At 52.6% G+C, this 20,323-nt stretch overlaps 7 protein-coding genes across 7 annotated transcripts; 3 read left to right on the top strand and 4 right to left on the bottom strand.

Annotated features, from left to right (window-relative positions):
* Positions 1-506: 506 nt before the first annotated feature.
* Positions 507-3,645, top strand: B0T26DRAFT_669577 (kinase-like domain-containing protein; the record flags this gene model as incomplete). The annotated part of the gene is made up of 8 exons (XM_060439075.1): positions 507-521; positions 612-1,841; positions 2,307-2,326; positions 2,506-2,768; positions 2,811-2,873; positions 3,069-3,215; positions 3,261-3,573; positions 3,630-3,645. 8 exons carry the CDS (start codon positions 507-509, stop codon positions 3,643-3,645), a joined length of 2,067 nt encoding a protein of 688 aa, XP_060302017.1.
* A 211-nt stretch (positions 3,646-3,856) lies between these two features.
* On the bottom strand, positions 3,857-4,648 carry B0T26DRAFT_669576 (uncharacterized protein; the record flags this gene model as incomplete). The annotated part of the gene is made up of 4 exons (XM_060439074.1): positions 3,857-4,078; positions 4,111-4,124; positions 4,255-4,300; positions 4,598-4,648. The coding sequence occupies 4 exons, from the start codon at positions 4,646-4,648 to the stop codon at positions 3,857-3,859; spliced, it is 333 nt and encodes a 110-aa protein (XP_060302016.1).
* Positions 4,649-6,512: 1,864 nt separating this feature from the next.
* B0T26DRAFT_669575 (glycosyl hydrolase) lies at positions 6,513-8,158 on the bottom strand (the record flags this gene model as incomplete). The annotated part of the gene is made up of 5 exons (XM_060439073.1): positions 6,513-7,103; positions 7,200-7,448; positions 7,502-7,574; positions 7,654-8,006; positions 8,069-8,158. 5 exons carry the CDS (start codon positions 8,156-8,158, stop codon positions 6,513-6,515), a joined length of 1,356 nt encoding a protein of 451 aa, XP_060302015.1.
* A 1,420-nt stretch (positions 8,159-9,578) lies between these two features.
* B0T26DRAFT_669574 (uncharacterized protein) lies at positions 9,579-11,073 on the bottom strand (the record flags this gene model as incomplete). Its single annotated transcript, XM_060439072.1, has 4 exons — positions 9,579-10,137; positions 10,220-10,688; positions 10,770-10,806; positions 10,867-11,073. The coding sequence occupies 4 exons, from the start codon at positions 11,071-11,073 to the stop codon at positions 9,579-9,581; spliced, it is 1,272 nt and encodes a 423-aa protein (XP_060302014.1).
* Positions 11,074-13,683: 2,610 nt separating this feature from the next.
* On the bottom strand, positions 13,684-14,398 carry B0T26DRAFT_797238 (killer toxin Kp4/SMK; the record flags this gene model as incomplete). Its single annotated transcript, XM_060446926.1, has 1 exon — positions 13,684-14,398. Exon 1 carries the CDS (start codon positions 14,122-14,124, stop codon positions 13,684-13,686), a length of 441 nt encoding a protein of 146 aa, XP_060302013.1. The 5' UTR covers positions 14,125-14,398.
* Positions 14,399-19,196: 4,798 nt separating this feature from the next.
* Positions 19,197-19,866, top strand: B0T26DRAFT_866475 (uncharacterized protein; the record flags this gene model as incomplete). The annotated part of the gene is made up of 5 exons (XM_060447821.1): positions 19,197-19,239; positions 19,304-19,494; positions 19,554-19,584; positions 19,650-19,737; positions 19,803-19,866. The coding sequence occupies 5 exons, from the start codon at positions 19,197-19,199 to the stop codon at positions 19,864-19,866; spliced, it is 417 nt and encodes a 138-aa protein (XP_060302012.1).
* Positions 19,858-20,269, top strand: B0T26DRAFT_6244 (uncharacterized protein). The gene has a single exon (XM_060436139.1). The coding sequence runs from the start codon at positions 19,984-19,986 to the stop codon at positions 20,203-20,205; it is 222 nt and encodes a 73-aa protein (XP_060302011.1). The 5' UTR covers positions 19,858-19,983; the 3' UTR covers positions 20,206-20,269.
* The last annotated feature ends 54 nt before the right edge of the window (positions 20,270-20,323 follow it).

Raw genomic sequence — 20,323 nt, 5'->3', positions numbered from 1 at the left:
ACCTGAGGAATCCAAGAGGTAATTACTTAGACGGCGGGTATCAAAGGGGGATTCTCAGCCTTTATTTATCAGATCTGATCACAGCAAACCGGGGGATGTCATCAAATGTGTCTTTCTCATTCTCCTTCGCTCGAATTTGATGGTACGTGGCGCTTGTAGGTACGTGGATGTATTGCCTGTGTTAGGCCTCCAGAGGAAAAAGGAGAGGGAGGGAGGGGAAGGACCCAGAAGAGATGGATGGAGGGGAAGGACCCAGGGGAGAGGGAGGTAAAATGGAAGGTAGGTGGGTGGGGGTGTGTTGGGGGTGGTTCTTTCCGCTATTGATTGGACCATCCCAAAATTGAGGCGTTTTTTGTGCGAGTATAAGACGGGACGATAAAACTGCGGAGTCGTGGACCTTATTTTCAGCCCACGCACGCCTATAATATTTTGAGATTCTCATCAAACAGCCCGCCCGCATCAGACTAGCTAGCCCCAAATCTAGGTCTACTTGGTTGGTTCTGAACATGGACTCGAGCAGTGTAAGTGCCCAGCAAGTTATTTACCAGGTGCTGGTTAAATAATTCACCTAACCAACGGAAAGAACAACGAGCCTAATTGATAATTTCCAGGCAACCCCAGTCGGCGGCCCAGAACAAGCGTGGTTTCGTGATGGCCCAGCCGTCGAGCCAGCGAAATCGGATCGTTCCAATTCCGACTATGTTCCACTATTGGTCTCACATCTAGAGTCCATCCCGGTACTTGGCAATCTACATCCTTACTTCATGGATCAGGCTTTTGAGGGTGAGCTTGGCGTCGGTGGCTTCTTTGATGTGCAAAAGAAAACGATCAAGCATGACGACAAACCGCGCGTCGTCGCCATAAAGCGTCTGAAGCCAACTTTCTCTCCAGCCAACCCAGTAGCTGGCTATGCGGCCGACCCGAGGGCTTTGCGGACAATGCTGCGCGAGATTCAGGTCATGGAGACGATGAAGGATTCCCCCTTCATCTTGGAGCTACTTGACGTTGGATCTTGGCCAGATTCTGCCTTCCACTCAACGCCGTTTCTGGTCGTCGAACTTGCCACGGGCGGAACTCTCACAAAGTTTCTCGGCATTAGCAAGGCCAATGCAACTGATGATCTCCCAGCTCATGCCGCTTCTGGGTACCATGATCATGGTTATGCGCTGAGGAAATCGCTTCTCATTGATGTTGCCAGCGGTCTACACGTACTTCACCAGAATGCAATTTTTCACACCGATTTGAAGCCAGACAATATTCTTGTGTTCAGCACCGGCAACCATAACGAGAGCTACCATGCCAAGATATCCGATTTCGGTTCGTCAATTATCAGAAACGCGTCTACCCCAGACAACCGCATCCTCTTCGGCCGAGACTCTGGGGAGACGGATGGATATAAGGCACCAGAGCTTTACGCCATGTCCTCCTCCGACCTACTAAACCTACGCGACCCGGAGCTGAGAAAGCTTGATATTTTCTCTTTTGGGGTGGTTCTGATTGAGACTATTTCTTCGTGCCGTATCACCGGTCTTCCATTCGGTGAGAGAAAGGTCACAGCCGACTCAGTAGCATCGCTGTCTTTTCTCCGCGGCTACATTGGTGAAGAAGAGTGGAACGAGACAGTTTTGAGGGCACTTGAAGCGTGCTTGTCTGATTCCTCGTCAAGATGCGACAATCTTCCCGACATTCTTGCGCTTCTCGGCCAGGATAGCCAGGAAAGTTTCACCACGGCTCCTTCATTGGAAGGAGTATTTACATCAAAGACGTTAGCATTCCTAGACCAGGGCAGTAAGATGATGATCAACAGCGGAGGAAATATCGACATGCCCTCGCTTTTCAAGGTAGGTGCTAATTATTTGTCGCCCCTCCAATAGTTACACCAGGCAACCAAATGCTGACCCACCTGCAGACGCATCCTCTCGTAGCTTTCGATCTTCTCGGGGTCTTGAGATGCTTTCGACTTGGACGCAACGATCTAAAACCGGTTCAAGACATATTGCGTTTGTGGACCGAGGACATGTCCCAGGACACGAGCGAGTACTATCTTGTCTCTGCGCTATCCCATGTTTTTGGGTGTGGCGTGATCGACTTTGACCAATGCTGCGAGGATCTCTTGGAAGCGGCGCGTAGAGACAGCACCCCTGCTCAGACTATATATCGACGATTCCACGAAGCACTGTATTCAATATCTCTTGAGGAAGACCAAGCGAGCTCGCGTCGAGATCCCCGCGTATCACCTACGGCAATCGCGGACATCAACCCAGAGCTTTTCGGCGCTCTGGAAACACTGGACAAACAATATCCAGATAATTATCTGGCTCACCAGGTTTGTTTTTGTGTACGTCTCTACTGGGCGACACTGGTCTATGATCGATTATGCGAAACAACTGAACTCGAACGTTCTGATGATGTATCGTGGGATATTCTTGGCTATGGTGCAATCTACGACGAGCGAATAGAAAAGGTTCTAGGAGCAATGATCGAGTCCCTCAAAAATCTGTACAGCCCCCCTAGAGCGGTTACTGACTACGATCTGCTCATCTCGGCTGCCATCATATTCGGCAAGGAGCAATCTACCGACCACCTAGAACTTATTTGCGAACTCCTCGACGAGTTCGGCGTCTCGCTCAACTTCCATATCGAATCTCTCGGGGAGGAGAACCTCGTCTCACCACTGATGTTGGCCTCATACTTTGGGAATACCGACGCCGTTCGCATTCTAACCGGCGCCCACAGAGAACGTTCTTGCATGAGCCGATTCAAGTCCGGTAGCGGGCAAATCCCCCTTCACTACTTATTCGCGTTTCCAGACAATGATGTCGACGAGATTTGCTCTATTCTGGCAGACGGTGTTACCCCAGAGGACATGCGTTGTGAAACATACCAAACAGCTGGGTATCTTTGCAACTTTTTTGGTTCACCGCTCGACTTCTCCCTTAAAGTCGGCAGCGTAGCTGCCACCAGATCGCTCTGGAAACAACTCTACCACGGGCAAGATAGCTTTCTTGCAACCATAACTATCTATCCCGGCGTGAGTTTGAGTGAAGTCTCGCATATCCCTCAAACAGTCGACATACCGCCACTAGAAGCCTTTGCTATCAGATGCTGGGGCAGCATGCAGCCTTCTATCTGGGAGTTCTTCCTTTCCATCGTGGACGAAGATCCAGAAATAAGGACCAAAATGGGAGTCGCTTTTAGGGAGTCTATTACCAGTGGTAATTATCCTGACCGTGGATGTTTTTACTTTAGTACTGGGACAGTATTCTTCTCGCTCTTCCAAACCGTGCACATGGTCCTTCACGGACCAAAATATACCGAACGTCTCATCTGGCAGTTGCGCCAAGGGATGGAATTCTTCATAGACGTCGATGACCCCAACTTCATCGCGCACTTACTCACCCCAATGTTTTCCATTCCCGAACCTCATTTGCAGGTGGCCGTCATCGAGGCCTGCAAGGATTTGGCAACCTCGGCGGAAGCGGCACCATATGACACTGAGACCCTCAAGGCCATCATGTTTACTTTCAACTCCAAAGCCGCAGCGCAAAATCTCAGCGTCGGCCATTCGCTGGGGTTTGTCATGTCCAAGACCCAACCATGGACAATAATTTTCGATGCCTTGGCGGCAGCGGCCGCGGGCAATGACACTCCTGCCTTCCGGAGGGTCGTACAAAAGTCGACACAGTACGGGATAAACTTGGTGGACGAGGGGGCGTTCCATTTTCTTGGTGCCCGGTTTGCCAAAAACCAACCAAAAGATGCTGGCCAATACTTCGACATGCTATTCGCTATGAATATTCCCCCATCGTCCCTCCATTGGTCCTGGCGTGTTTCTCCCAGTTGGCTTATCACTAGCTCATTGGAACAGGAGTATTCCGAGACGGGCCGCGTATTGTGGGATGCGGTCAAATACGACAACTTGGCACTTGTCCTTCTTCTCGTCGACCAAGATCCGTCGCGCCTCTACCCTGGACTCGTTGACCCTGGCGTATTCTTCCTCCTTTGTGTAAACGACAAGCACAGGCTGGTTCTTGAGGGCCTTTTGAATCACCTTGGCCCAAGTCGGTCGTTGGAGTGCCTGCAGAAACGGACTAGGTTCTCGAGACTTACTGCAATTGATGTCGCTATTTATCATCACAGCACCCAATGCCTGCTGCACATCGCCAGGTTTCTCGCCGCCGCGGGATTTTCCATGGAGACGCTTTTCTCCGCCAAGGGAGAAGCTGATGCCTTGTTTGGGCCGCTGGCACGCACTTTGTTTGACTGTGCCCGAGGTCATAAGCTCCTCATTGGGGCAACCCTTGCAGCGAAAACTTCGCCTATGTACATTTTTTCCCGAATCTGGAGATCTAACCTAGAAGGATATATCGACAAGAACGTTAGAACGCCGAGCTTCCTTTCCATGGTTCAATTTGTATCCGAGCTTTCCCGTAGGGACAATCTCAGATTCGAACCTATTCGGTCGTTCGTCGCCGAGTAAGTTGACCATTCAAAACCAACGCGGCTCACCTAATTACATTAGCAAGATTATATTTACTGACGACCAAACAGAGTTTCTGAGGGCAACTACGACATGACCCTGGGTTCTCAGGCTCACAATGAAGACGAAGAAGCTGAGAATTCGAATGCTAGAGAAGAAGTTGGCCATGCTCGAGCTACTTCCCTCGTTGGGAAGGTTGCTAGACGATGGAAACTGTCTCTTGTCGTTGCTGGTATTTTTGCGTATACCTCATTCGCTCTATCTCGTGTGGTGATTAGGACTGTGTTCTTTAGCCGGGGGTGAGATGCGGCCATCTCTTCTACCTTTTCTTATAACCCGTTTTGACTTGTGATACTTTCCTCTGGCCCGTGGCTGACAGGGCTTCCTTTGCTGACACGGCTTTCCTTTGGTGGGATAGCAATTCTACGACCTCTTGCTGTGGAGGCATTATTGGAACACTAATCATTAGCATGTAACATGTAAGTAGTCATTTAACTACCACGTAATCACTAATCAGTAGATCACGTAATCTGCTCGCGTATCCTTAGTTCATTCGATCGCTTACACAGGGAGTTGGCACAATACATCGCTTTCACCACCTTCGTATACGGGTCCCAACAATGGTGCCCGTGCCGCGATATCTTTGATACCATCGTAGACGACGTCAATATTATCGCGAATAGTAGCTACACCAAGTGGTACGTATACTATGGCCTCGTAATTACCATTATGGCACTTCTTATAGATTCTAGAAGGGGAATCTCCCTTAAAATTCTTCGGCTCGTCGCGTATGTAACGATTTGTCCTCTTTGCGACTGGGCATTGTTTCCCCTTCACAATATCATTCGCGGAAAGTGGGAGTGGTATCAGAACCACTCCCCGGAGGGCAAATGGGCAGAATCTCTACCCGCCGCCGCCTAGGACATTACCGGCGAAGGTGGTGAACAGGCCGCAATCCAGGTACGGGGCAAGGCAATGTAGGTGTGGTGGAGAACATGGGGCGCGTTTTTTATTCTAATCTACACCGTTAAAAGAAACGCAAATGGGTATTAAGACCAGCCCAGAGGCCTTGCTATTCTTGGACGATCATGGTGACGGAAATGCGATCAGGACGTCTACTGGTGAGGATTTGATGCCGTCGAGTATATCTATATTTTCTAGGGATAATTCGAACGCTTGCGGTGAGAGGGGAATGGTGAAAGGGATGCACTTGGTCGCTAATCAGTGTCGCAGTTGTCTCTGGGTCACTCGATTTACATTTTATCTGACTGGGTGAAAACCGAGACAACCTGGCGAGTTCACCCCGTGTTCGAAGCCGCTCGCACTTAATCGCGGCTTGCGAGTGACACAGGTGATTGCGCGGCCCTATCGCATGCGTCCCAAAGACGGGCTAAGGCGGCTAACATCCAACACTGCTCGGAAGATATGTCAATTTCAACCCCCTAACAAGTATGTAGGCAAACCTGAGCTGTTCGTTGCTTCGAGTGTCCGTATACTACTTGGTAAACGGGTATTTTGTCTTTGTCAATCTTTCGAAGCCAATACTAATGATAGCCATATTCTTTAGCAATAGCTGAGAGCAAGCGTCGGTTGGCGAGCCGAGCAGCTACCTATTCAAACAGACAATTTCGCGACTTTGTTTGAGGAAGATTGCAGTGGATCGTCTCGGGGCAAACGGCAGAGAAAGGTGGATTCACGCTAAAATCTCACTCGAGATGATACGGCTCGTCCAGCCGAAGGGTAGCATTCAGACGGCGCAGGTCGAGTTTTCGAGATCCACCCGCGCGGTAGGACAGTTGGTAATGCAAATGGGCTTCTGGAATTTTCCCATTTGAGGTCAGCCGAAGGCCGCCCTCGCTGCAGGCACATGTGATTTGCAATGGCGATGATCAGTGGTAATGCCTATTGACAAGGTAACGGTTTTCCTTGGGACAATATCGAATTCCACATTGAACGAGACCCACAACGCCTGACGCCTCGATGAAGGGTGCAAATGTGCTTATATTGATTTCCAGTCGAATACGACTATGAATCACTGAACCGGAACCATCAGGCGGTCCACGTCGGGCCCCCAAGAGGTGCCAACCCCCTCGATAACAATAGTATTGTCCGCGCCCTTCTTCAGGTTCACATTGAGCGTGCTGCTCGCCGGATCGCCCTTGGCTGGCAAGAAGGCCAGTTTGCGCCCGGCATCGCCGTTGACGCGCGCATTCGCATACCTCGAGCCGCTGTCGGAGTTGAGATACTTGATGCGGATCGTCGTCATGCCATCAATATCGCTCTTGATGTCGCTGAAAGTGACGCTGCCCTTGTCCGGGCCGCCAATGTAGCCGGCGGCGAGCTTGTTGGAACACGCCGAGCAGTTGACGTTGCGCGCCTTGCCGCCGTACACGGCCTTCTCGGCCTCGTAGCTGTTCTCGGCCGGCGGCGCCTGCCACGCCGCGAAGCTGCTTGTCGGCACCCAGCTCACGTAGTTCTTCATGCTCACGCTGGTCCCGCTGATGCTGAGCGGCAGCCACACGTACGAACTCGCCATCAGGTTGTCCTTGAGCCACCTATCGCCCATGTAGATGGCGCTGCTTTCGCTCGTCTTGAGGATGTACGTCGTCTGCGAGTTGTAAGTCTGCGTTTGGGTGTCAGTTTCCGAGGCTTTTGACTTTCGGACATCGAAGCGTTTTTCTTTTTGGCTTCATGTTGACGAAGAGCAGGAGCAGCTGACCTTTGACCCGCTGTCTGCAAACTTCTTCCACGCCGACCAGCCCGAGGTGAGCGAGGTTGACGTCGTGTACTGGTTTTCGTTTGCATCCCAGCCCGTCATCATCGAGGCGAACATGTAGTACGTCTTGCCCAACTTGAGCATGGCCGGCGCCTCGACTCTCGATCCTCCGTCTAATTTCCACGAGAAGACGTCCGTGGTGGGACTGAGATAGTCGTCTGAGAGAGCAACAATGCGGAGGCCGTATTTTCGCTGCTAGAGTCAGCACCCGTCCAGCTTCTGCATTAAAACAGCGTAGTACAAACATCTTCAGTCAGGAGGTAGCCCTTGCCGTCGTCGTCTTTGAACAGGCCCATATCGCGACTCTCCCTCCCTAGCCTGTGTTTGCCAGAGTCAGATCTTGGTAACCTCTTACCGTGACTTTAAGCACATGGGACCAGAGAAGCCGTGCACTTACGGCTGGAAGCTTCGAATGTACTGATACTTGCCGCAGACGGAATCTCCCGTCGCGACGGCCACGCGCGCCTCGCCGTAGCTGCCGCTGTCCATGTGCATCCAGAGCACATACTTTTGCGTCTTGTCGTTGTAGATCACCTTGGGCCTCTCGACGACGCGGTTGGGCCCGAGGTCGCCCGAGGCGGTGCGCGACAGGACGGCCCCGACGAGCGTCCACTGCACAAGATCCGTGGAAGAATAACAGTTGACGTTCTGGAACGAGCTCCCACCGCTCTTGTCCTCGCCAACCATGTAGTAGGTGCCGTTCACCTGTATCAGGCCCGCGCCGTGCGCCTGCAGGGCTTCGCCGTTGGACTGGAGAGCGACTCGGTCAGACAGTGTTGGCCACCTGGAAAAATGTGTGGTTTCTAACGTACCGCGGTCCATGTCCCTCCTGGCACGACCTGCAAGGACGCGCTGGCGACGCGTGACAGCGTCGCCGCGAGCGCAAGTGAAGGGAGCCGCATCTTGTGTGAGAGATGTGCTGAGTTACGAGCCCATCCTATAGACTCGGCCCAGGCACAGCCGGTGTGCCCACGCCTTTATAAGCGGGAATACGACCATGGCCGTTGGAGATGTGCGGGGACCTAATTTAGACCCGTCTTCCGTGGACAGATTGATTGCTTCGGAGCTTGCATCCGTTGATTGATCCACTTTGAGTGAGAAATGCGGTACCGTGGTTCAAGACCACCGACATCTTCTCAGTGTTTATTCCCTGGAGACCGCCAGTTTTGAAACCAAGTATGTCGTCCATGTTTGTGCACACATTGCTTTACTCTGTCGGGTTCTGACAACTCGGTCGGTGAGTTCTTCTACATCTGTAGAACAGTGGATGTCGGCAGAATCTAAATGGCGGGTAAAGTCACCTGTAGTTCCACGAAACGGATGTATAAGCGGAATGAGATTAAGATAATATTTTTTTATGTGCTGCACCTTTAGCCGGAAACCATAGCGTGGACAGCACCATGGGCAAATTAGTACTGGACACAACTATCCCGGGGTTGGTCTCTGAGATGCAGGCTTCAACGCTGGTTCAGCCTGCAGAAACCAGTTCAAGCGGGCTATGCCGTGCGTGCAGACCCGACGTTGAGGTGAAACGAACCAAGGTACCGTCTCAGAGGCGCAGTTGGGCACCTTAACTAGGTACATTAGTTACGCATGTCAATTATCTCATCCATGAGCAAGGCCAGAACGGAAGGGGGAAAGAGTTGACAAAGGTCATCAATTGGTCCTAGATTTACTCGAGGGGTTGTTAGGCTCTAACTAGCTTCTCAGTTGGACACCGAAGAACGAACCCCCACAACATGGCAACCAAGGCCAGAGGTTGATGCGCGGGCTGAATGTCATTACCGCCAAGTAGCCCAACGACAGGGCCCACTATCACAGGTCGGAATCATGTCACAGGTGCGCCGGTGTGGGTGGTCGTTCGAGGTTTCATCACGGAATGTGGGGGAACTGGGTGGATTCTCGAAGGCCCGGGAGCAAGGGGGGAGGTCTGGGCGTCGGCCAAACATGGGGAGATCTGCGAACCAGGGAAGCGGGCGGCTCCAGTGCAACCAACGGATCGCCGATCGCCGACCTCCCGCCCACTCTCCCGCTGTTATCCTTTCCGGGTTCTTGTCCCAGGCGAGCCAGGGTCAGGATGTGAACAGCGATCAGCGCTGCGCCAAACCAGATCTAGGGGTGTGTTGGGGGCTTTCTTGGTCACGATTCTGTCTCTCCCTTGGAAACATGTTCTCAAAAAGGGCAATGATTGACAGTGCATAGATATGCCTGGATGAGCAGAATTATACAGTGGCGAATTTACACTGATATTGCACACGCCAAAATATTGAGATTTATGAATAGCAAGGGGGTATCATGTTAATGAAAGTTGCTGGAAGGTGGTTATGGTAAGAAAAATGTCTGCAGACCCTTCTTTTTGGAAGTGGTAGTGCTGCTCGCCTGCGCTTCGACAATGGACCAGCTGTCAACGGACCCCTTTTTCGTTATGAAGGGGTTGACCTGCTTTTTCACGTATTCGTCCTCGTAGTGCTTTGTAGTGTTGCTAGTCTTCGGCTCGACATCTGCAGTCTTGGACCCCTCAAAGAAGAAGATTTCACTGCCCTGTGGGCTGCGTTGGCGCTGTTGCCCGCTGTCTTCTTCCTCCACAAGACTCGGCTTGCTCGTCGTGCTGGCCGCCTTGGCGCGGCAGTCCAGTTCGACAGAGTAGCCGGGCCTGGTCTCGTGCCTGATCTCAACCTCCTCGGTAACAAAGATATTAGCAGAGTAGAGGCGTAGCAGCGGCCAAAAGACGGGCACAGAGGCACATATGCTCGCGATGTCAACCTCCATGGCAGCCAAAACCATGCTGATAGGTGAGTACCACGAGGGGTCGAATGTCGGGTACGTCGTAGAGCGGTGGTCAATGATGGTTTTGAGGCGCACCGCCGAAATAGATATGACCCTGTTTCGCGTGACGTTAGTTGCTCTCTGGCGTCTTCCGGTCTAGGGGCCGAGGCACCGAGCAATCCTCCGGGGGAACTTACAATAAACCCATAGCGAACACAACCAAAAGACCCTTCTTCGTTCTGGATGACGCATTTGCCTGGAAATATAGTGGCACGGGGATGCAGAACACGAGGGCGTCGAAGACCATGTTGAAAGCAGTGTGGCTTTCGTAAGTTGCCGTGAATTGGTCCGCCGTCCGGGCGCCGTAGCCGTAGCAGGTGACATCGGCATCAAAAAAGTCCCAGAAACCGTGAATGGGAATGCATGGAGTCCAGGCCATGACAGAATATGCCGCCCCCCAGAGCGATACCAGCACGATACTGCTGATGCAAACATTGCGCAGCAGCCCCTTGTCAAAGACTCGGAGATATTGGAACAGCAGTGAGATTTTGATCAAGGTCGTCGACATGCAATACGAGGCGTTGGCGATCCAGAACCTGAGAAGATATCCTTTCATTGTCGGGATGGAAAGAGTGAGCCAGTGCTTTCCCAGGCCCCAGTCGGTTACTGTTCAGGCAGACGGGTGTTAATAGCTTCACCTTGCATGGGAAGTGGAGGGCCAGATGGACGCAATTGACATGAACGTACAAAGACATAGCAAGATGGACCCGAGTGTTGTTGATAGCTGCGGAAAAGAGGTGAGCAACCCACGGCCGTCGTCTGATGGATCTCAAGCCCAACTCACCAAGTACAGCGTCAAGAACAGGTCATCCCACCCAGGGGAATGTGTCACGAAGAGACGCACGTAGAGTCTAGGGAGGGCGCAGAGCCACGACAGTGCCATGAAGGCGATGACAACTGACAGGATGGTAACTTTCTGGTTCCAGCTCGGCGTCAGCTCGTGGAGGTTGTCGTACGAGCCGACGAGGCTGATCAGCGTCTGTCCACTCATCTTGACGGTCGACCAGAAGAGAGGGCGCCCACAGCCGTGCCGTCAGGGAGAGTAGGGTCGCGGTGGCATTCGCGTGCTGGGAGAAGGGACCGAACTGAATGGAGCTTGACGTTTGTGAACGAAACCGCGAGCTCGAAAGCGGGAAGTGGAGAGCGGGATCAGGAATGGGGCCGCGAGCGGCGAGCGGGGAGCGACGAGTTGAAGTATTCGCACAGAAAGTTGGATCGGCTTGGGATTGACAAGTGGGTCCAAACTGTATCCGTACTCCCTGTAGCATACACCGGCACCAATTCAGATAATGTACCAGACAAGTGTGGCTTGCATCAGCGCAGCTCAAAAAATCCCGACAGAAAGCGACGTCGCCCTTGAGTGCGGGGTGGGATGCTTTGAACATTGGGAGAAAATGGAAAAGAAGGGAAGGTTGGAAGTGCCGGGATGTTCTGCACAATGCCTGTTTCATTGAACACTCGGGCCCTCAAACTTCCAACACAGAGCCGAGAGAGCTAGCACGGACAGTGGACAGGGACAGTACAGTGATCTTGTTGGCTGGACTGGAGCATGGCAACTGCATTCAGGGCTAGAGTCTGGGGCGCGCAGGGAAGGGACGCTCCAATTGTTGCGCTAAGGTGGGGCCCCCAACACAGGCCAGGCCCAATCAGCACTTCTCGCGCAAGCCCGGGCATTCAAATGCGGTTCTCAATCGACGCCAACACGAAGCGATTTTGCCCCTCCCGATGAGCCGGACACAGGCTCACTCATCCCCCTGCGTACCTGCCTGCGCCGTTCGGAGCAGGAAACTCGTGATATGCAATGCGACAGGAGTGGTCTCTTCCACCCCCCATCGTGTCCTGCGGAGGCGAAGTGCTGGCAGACGAGACTACTACGTCGACCTGGAATTTGGCAGGGCCGGGACGCGGGGAAGTCAGTGAGCATGGAACCCCTGAGCTAGAGCCGCTATCGAAACAAGAAACAACTGCCAAGACTGACCGTGATGCGTCCCCCACGGTGTAGCTGTGGCGAATGGAAGAGAACAAAAAGCTCAAATAAAAAGGACTTGCAGTCTATTAAGCTAAATTTCTGCAAATATTAATTATTTGAGTTCTTGTGGCAGAAAGTCGCGCAGAGAGAACGAGTCCATCCCCGGCTCGAACGCTCAAGGACAGACGTTTGCATTGTCGCCTTAGCCTCGAATGACAAGGTCGTGGCACGCTACGGGGAAGCCAGGCCAGAACCGTCTTCCCTCTTGTCTTGGCTTCGATAACCTCGCAGCTAAGACGTATTGGGCTAAAATTTCCTCGGTGCTTGCTACCCCCCCCCCCCCCCCCCAACCGCACGCTGTACTGGTACCCACATAGCTGAATGGCGAAATTCCATAAGAGCGACTATATTCACTTGCGTAGCAAATGAGACGCGAGATGTGCGTTCCTCGAAGGTATACTGAAAGAATGCTAATATATAATTACCGCAAGGCAAGGCAGACGACTGATAAGTCCCGCGTTCCAACAACTCATCCAAGAGCTTGTGATGGACTCGATGGAGTTCCCGGTCTTGTGCCAAGTTTTTCCATGCTTTCGAACTTGACTCGCTGTAACCCAGTGGACAGCTGATGAGGTCGAGTTATCCTACGGAAATTACTTGATAGACTCATCCAGTGTATACAACTGGCATAATGCAATCCCGTCCCCGCCGGGTTGGCGTTGCAATAAGGGCGCGCATTGGTCTGTTGAAACAAAATGCGACCTAACCAATTGACACAAGTCCTAGTTCAGTAGCACCCGGGATATCTTGGAAATCAAGCCCCTCAATGACTTGTAGTGGCTGGAAATGATCTTAACCTGAACGCTCGGAAGAGTCTTGACCTCGTTTCTCCCAGGAGCCACAGTACACATTTTCGTTATTAATTGCCACTCCAAACTGCTCGTGCAAACGTCTTATACCTTTTCTTTGGAACAAACATGACCCATTTTCCTTTGGTGATGGATCTAGCTGTGGAAGTCGTTCCTTGAGTACCAGGTAGACGAAAGAAGCAAAGCTCAGCTTAGACTTTAAGCCATTCTTTGAGGGGCTACAACTTGGGAGGCAAATTCTACCGGATGGCCCCAGGCTGTCCTGTATTCCAGGCTTGTTATTCGGAGCATGTGCAGGTCTCTCCAATTCTGGTCCCCTCCCATATTTCCGACACTCGAGAGAATACGATACTCCGTGTTTCTTGCCAAGCCGCCAGACGAAGAATTGCAGCACGTACGGATAGTCTGGACTTGTTTCGTTTTCAACGACTTGAAGGAACAGCGGAAGAAGCACTTCTGGGGGCACGACATGGTCACATGAGCAAGTAACGGGCAGTCAAAGAGTGGTGAACATCAACTGGCGCAATGAAGCTGTATAAAGTAATAGAAATGAAAAGAGCGAAATTAATCCACAACTGACCCTAATCAAGCCAAATGTAGAGATCGTGTAGGTAATTAACGAGCGACGGCGGCTATAAAGCGAATGACTTTCCGTCACGTCCCAAGTCGTTTGAGCACCCTCCCCCCCTCCCCCCCTGTGTTTGTCCGCCATCTCTTCTTCACACCCGACACGGGCTAACTTGCCTGCCTGACAGTGGCCACCTCACTTGCCAACGTTGGCAGTAGCCGCGGGCGGAGGGTTGGCAGTATCGGGGCAAACGACGTTGCCATTTGCGCACACGCTGCCGACGAAGTTGAAGGTGAGAATGCCAGTAGCAGGGTTGTTGTCAGAGAGCGGCACGCTGCCACAGCTGTTGCAGCCGTGGTCGATGATCTTTTGGGCGAGGTTCTTGGTCGTGGCAGCGTCGACCGAGCCGCCGGGCACGCCCTGGAAGAAAGCGCACAGCGACCCGTCGACACAGGCAATCTGCTGGCCGTTGTTGAACGATCCGCTGCCGATGGTGTTGATGACACCGACGAGCTCGCGGGCGCTTCCTTTGCACTGGCTGTTACCCCTGCAGTTGATTCCCAGGGCATTGGCTCCGCCGAAGACGCCAAAGATTGTGGCCCAGAGACCAACCTGAGTGATAGCGAAGCGGACCATTGTGATTGTGATGGTTGGTTATCAACGGGGAATATTTATGTGGGAGAGCTAGTTCCAAGACTGAAGCTGAGAGGATACGATTGATAGAGTAAGGCTGCTGGTGAAGCTCTGGTGGAGTGGTGTGGAGATCTGATGATGATTTGGTGTTGATCTGGTGGCCAAGATCGTCGGTGAGATGGTCCTTTATATACACAATTTCCTGCCATAGCTTTCTCACATTTTCCACTCCTGTCGTGAGTTTCTTACCTTCTCTTTTCGGGCCACGGTCTCTTTGTGTTGAGAAGTTGTTTGATGGCCAGCTTACAGGAGCCGAGTCCGTTACCACGGGACGCTGACACTGGGCCCGGAGCACGACGGAGTGGGGAGTAAAACCACCTCAGCCCGTCAGCACTGTCAACGCCCGCCTTGGCCCACCCGCTCACGACGCCGCAGCCACCCGGACGGCACAGCACCGTAATTCGGTTTGAGACCAACCTAAATGGAACCAGGGGTTCCCCTCGTACTCGTATCCTCATACACGGCGCAATACGCACAAACCAACCAGGCCCGCTGTTTCCCAATCCCCCCCCCTCCCGGAGCCCCAAAACGACCCCATCATTGGCCGACCTCCACCGGCGAGGTCAAGGTCGTGGATCCGACGAGGTCGAGTCTATAGAACCGGCGCCCCCACGGTCGGACCTGCCGAGTCACAGACGCGGCGCAATGCTTACCACCAGCCTTTAGGTGAATCGGAGCTGACCGACCTGCCGTATTCGCCCAGAATGATTTGTTACCGGCCGTGATGTCCCACAGGCCGCTTGGTTGAGCCTCGACAATATACCCATGCTGGGATAAGGCATTATTCGCAATGCGTCTAGTTTGGGATTTGGAATCAGCGGGTAACCAATGGCTGTCGCGGACCTCCGGTTTCTCAGTTAGGTGAATGAGATTCCAGTGAATCCTCCCGTTGCAATGCTCCACCCCTGCCTGAATAATAACTTGATGAAACTTCCTTGTCTTGATTCTGTCGGAGAGACGGCAGAAGACAAATGAACTTTCCCAACAACAATGGAACAGCAAGTACACCACAAAATTGACACCACGAATTTCCCTTTTCTTCTTCGGAACTGAGCAGTTGCTGCCTTGGCCTGAGCTAGATTGAGCTAGCCTGAGTGATGGTGTTAAATGGAGGTGAATTTGCAAGGATGAGTTCCTGAACCCAGTTCTGGTCTGGGACATGCGCACCGCCACCACCGCCTAACCGCACACACATCCTCCGCCCCAAAGAGGCTCCGCATCTGCTGTAGTCGCGAATACAAAGTCTCGACACATTTCATTTTAAAGCCTGCCGACCATGTCCCAGACAGAAACCAGACAGCCACAGTTGGTCGGCCGTGATTGAGTTTCACTGCCATGGAAGCAATGGCTGATGTCCAAAACAAATAATTACCTAAGTGGCGGTCCTGGGACTGAGGGATCTTGATCTTTATATGACGAGACAACAATGGTTGAGCGCGGAGACAGTGAAGAGGTGAGACAACATGGATGTCAAGAAGCGGTGAAAGAGGTGGTGACGCGGGGATAAGTGGCCCAGGAAAAAGGGGGTCGTTATGCCCATAAACCTATTGTAATCTAGTGTCCTTTTTCTTTCATCCTCTAACTGCCGACCACCTTATATAAGGTGGCCGGCTTGCCCTCTATAATCTAACGGAGGCGGGTCCTTTTTCGCGTTTTCCTACCTAGCTTTTTGGAAGAAATCCACCCATCTTTGCTATGACCTAGGCCTCCCGGGCCCACGTTCGAGCCTGTGCCTTCCTTCGATATATTTGACTGCCCGATATGGCCTTTGTCGACCTTTGAGGCTCGCCTGCGGCTCGTCTTGTGTTTGTTTCGTTGTTTTCTTGTTTTCTTGTTTTCTTGTTTTCTTGTTTTCTTGTTTTCTTGTTTTCTTGTTTTCTTGTTTTCTTGTTTTCTTGTTTTCTTGTTTTCTTGTTTTCTTGTTTTCTTGTTTTCTTGTTTTCTTGTTTTCTTGTTTTCTCGTTTTCTCGTTTTCTCGTGGAAGGCGAAGCTCCCACCGCTTCAGTCGGAGTTCAAGATGTTCAAGATTAAGATTGGGTGCCCGGAGAACGTCTTGGTGGTGCAGTTTGCTATCTGTGCTCTTTTCATCGCGCTTCCTTCAAGGTAGCATTTGGACCTGATTTAATCAAGTAAGACACCGCTCGTCGAGTTTCCGTACCCCGTGGTCTATCATGGTAATTATATCCGACGAGTCTAGGCCTTCGTACGATCACACGGGAGGAGGTGTATGACCGGAGTGTCCTTATCTTTACATTCCTTTTCTTCCCGGGTTGCACGCAAGGAGGCGCTAGCTTACCGGTTCTATGAATGATTAACGGCTAAGATTAATTAATAGTATGCCGTATCACGCAATTCCTCAGCACTGAGAAATCTCGACGTGATGGTGCTGCGGTGATCACTCACCGGTTGAGATTGTAATTAACACAAATGGTTGGTTTTAACCCGAGAGAACCTTCATGCCCATGGATACCGTCGCATTCGTATACCCATTGTCAAAGTATCGGTGGTCGGAACGGTGGCTGGAATAGTTTAAATCGCTTGTCTTTTCGGCGTCACCGATTCGTCGGTACCCCGGTAATTATTCCTAGAAGTAGAACTATATAGGGATAGATTCTTGAGCCCGTCCATTCGGTATCCTGCCTCACGTTCGTCCACTTGGACGGGTTCGATAGCGAGTTATCTGCCATAATGCATCGCTTCACATTAACCGTCCTTGCTCTCTCTCTCCTTGCTACCGCTCCGACCAGGACACTCTTAGCTCAGTCATTGACACCACAGAACACTCGCCTCCATCGCCTACGCTTGTTCGGATGGGTCTGTACCGCCGCGTCTCAGCGGCGCCACGGCCCAGACCGTCCTGAACAAGATTCTCAACTGCCCCAAACGCTGCGGCGGCGTGTCTCTCCCTGACAACAGCAAATGTGGTTTTGGTGTGCTCATGTCGAGCAATACAACCACCGAGACGTGCTTTCCAAGGCTTTCGGTACGCCGGCGTCGAGTTCGGGGTGTAAGCCTGCCCCCTATTAGGTAACGTCCTACCTAGGTATCACGATACTGATTAGCCTCTTCCGGCTAATGTTTCTGGGGCAACGCAATGTCTCCTTCGTCCGCCCCCGCCCCCGCCTCGCAGTGCAGCACGTCTTGCAGCAGCAACCCGCTTGACCTCTGCGGCGACGCCAGCCGCCTCAACCTCTACTATGACACCACCTGGATAGGGTTAGGGTTAAAGTATCTATAGAAGAAAAGAGTAGGTCCTTAACTACGCCGCGTAACTGCCTAGCTAGAGTCTTCGAGGCGAGTAAGGCGAGGATGCCGGCGGGGGTTAAGAAAAAGGGGGTATATAGGGGAGATGAAGTGTTACAATCTGGACAACAGGTCCACGGAGCTAGGCCCGGCCTAGGATTGTGGGGGTCTGGACGGCAGGTAGGAGATGACAGGAGACAAGGAGTATCGTGCACAGATTGCGAAAGACAGGCTTTCAGCACACAACAAATGTATGCTTAACCAGATGCATTGATAGCTGCAGAACCGTTCTCCCAGAGAGCGTGCTGCCAGCTCCTATAGAACTATGAGTAACCAATCAAAGTCCCTTCTTTACGCTCTGTGGGCCCCGGGGCGATCGCCAACAGATCGCCATGGGCCCCACTAATCGCCCTGCTCCGTGCGCTCTCCCAGGTCTTGGCAACTAACTGCACAGAGCACTACCTGATTGGCCGCATCCTTCCTGCCGAGAGCCCTGCCCTGAATGCCGCTCCAGCCAACCTGCAGCGGGCGGGACAACGCCCTCTGCGCCTTTGAACCGGGATCGTAACACTCCCTGAAGTCCCTAATACCCCCGTGTCAGCCCGCCAGATAATGGATATGAGCAAGGGGGCTAGTCTAGGCACAAGAATGAAGTTCATAAAGGCCGCCCGAGCAGTTAGCGAGCTTCAAGCTGAGTTAGTTTTGAAGCAGGCACGAATCGAAGCCCTAGAGGCCGAATTGGAACGCTTGAAGCCAAAGAAAAGGAGGAAAATTCCAAACCCGAATAAACTGTTCATGACTTTGGCTACTATACTACTTGGTGGCGAGGCTCCCGCAGAGCATCAAGTTGAGGCTCAAAATGCCGCTTAAGCAGAGCCGCAAGAAGAAGAGGTGGATGAAGAAGACGATGAGGATGACGCTGCAGATGGCAACATTCAACCTGCAAGAATGACCAGATTAGGGCGTGCAACCAGGGTGCCGGTACAATATATGGATTAGCGATTAATTAGCTACATTTTGCCATGTTTTATTCGTAAATAGCTTCACAATTGACTATGCTACGGTTGTTCAAAGTTTCAGCATTTTGGTGTAGAAAGTGATCGCCTAGCCTGGGTGATCGGGTGGGGGGGATGGGTGGATGGTATGAACGGATTGACTAGTGAGGAAACGGCCAAAATAGGCCTTGAGCACAAGGACGGGGAGTGGGTATTCACGAAGGCGGCCAAAAAGGCAGTAATGGAATTGGAGTCAAGTGAGCGAGATCGAGTTAGGTGACCAACCACTGATCATCGGGGCGACGATTTTTATGTGGAAGGTGTAAGGAAAAGGGCACTCACCTCGCCAACCACCTGTCAACGCGCGCTCCGTTACACGCGTTGACGTCTGGCACCGACGGGCTAGATCACTGCCAGCTGGCATGAGCCACTAAGCCCATTTTGGGCGCCTTGTGTCACATGCACATTCGGGACTGAGCTTCTGAGCATGTATATAAACAGCATGTATATAAACAATGGCTCTCGACCTCTCCTTTGCGAGGGCCAGGTTGAAGTCTTACGCCAATACCAGTCTCTGCTCACCTTCTGTTGTCTTCATTGTGACCACCTTGATCAGGCGTACCTGCCCTCTCTGATACAAGGGTTAGGGTTATCTTCGCACCTGGCAGACCCATTGCTCCGTCAGCAAGGGCGAGAAGTTGAAGGGAAGAAGAACATGGGTGGGGTGAGAGCCTACGGTAGCGTCTTGAGGCCAAGCGATTCTGGAGCAGCTTTCGCATGTTCGAATCGGTGACGCCAGCCCAGCTGTCGTCGGGCGACCGTATGTGCGGGCGCCATAATTTCTCCATCCTGGCGCCGTGATTGCAGGTAATGGGTTGGACTAGCCGCTAACGTGCGCGCGCCGCTCATGCTGGTGCAGGCGGTGCTGCCGCACATCCCGCGCGGCGGCCGCATTATCAATATTAGCAGCTTGGCCACGCGCACCGTCAACATCGGCCCCGGCATCCCGCCCATGCCGCTGTACGTCGCCAGCAAGCTCGCCGTCGAGGGCCTGACGCAGAACTGGGCTGTCGAGGTACGTGTTGTTGTGACCCGGACCCGGTGTGGGGCTAGAGACTGACATGCACTCTCTAGTTCGGCCAGTCGCGCGGCATCACGTCCAATGGTAAGCACGCACCCAGTCTTCCAACTCGCGAGACAAAACACAATCAACCAACACCCTGCCAACAGCCGTCTCGGTCGGCTTCGTCGAGGCGGACCTCATCGCGGCCATGCCGGCCGAGCAGAAGGAGCAGATCAAGGCCGGTAACATCGGCGGGTAGCCGCCGACGCGCGCGCCGGCACGCCCGACGACGTGGCGCAGGTCGTGGCGTTCCTCACCAGCGAGGGCGCCCGCTGGGTCACGGGCAGCACCGTCAGTGCCAACGGCGGCGCCACTGTTATTTGAGGAAGGTCGCAGTGGGGAGTACTAGTACTGAGTACTGTTGTCTGAGCTAGGCGATGATTAGGCTGAGCCCAGACCGGTGCGCCGGACGGATCGAGGTGTCGAGTCCGGCGCGATCTTATGCCGCAGGGGCACAAGGGGTCCATTCTGGCGGGTTTCGTGCGGGTTAGCATGGCTTGGCTTTATTGCTCGCGCCGGTACCTACGTGTTTGGGTTAGACGGGTGGGTTCTTCTGGATGCTTTTCTCCAATTCTCCAAAGCATGGGTGTGGTGGCGAGCAGGTGGGTATATGGGACGAGATATAGACGTAGCATAGCACGGCGAGAGAACAATGCAAAATAAATGAAGCAAAATATCGTTACGAAGATATCGCAGCCTGTAAAATTCAAGTCTAAACTTGCCCAGGTGGGTCATGGTCATGGTCAAATAGCACCCATCGCCTTCTTTACCCAGCTCCACG

Source organism: Lasiosphaeria miniovina (genome assembly GCF_030549165.1).
Source record: "Lasiosphaeria miniovina strain SMH2392-1A chromosome Unknown B0T26scaffold_1, whole genome shotgun sequence".
NCBI lineage: Eukaryota > Fungi > Ascomycota > Sordariomycetes > Sordariales > Lasiosphaeriaceae > Lasiosphaeria > Lasiosphaeria miniovina.
This window is presented reverse-complemented; position numbering and strand designations above follow the sequence as displayed.

Coding starts and splice junctions, on each gene's coding strand:
- B0T26DRAFT_6244 (XM_060436139.1), top strand. CDS start 19,984: ATGCCGCAGGGGCACAAGGGGTCCATTCTGGCGGGTTTCGTGCGGGTT.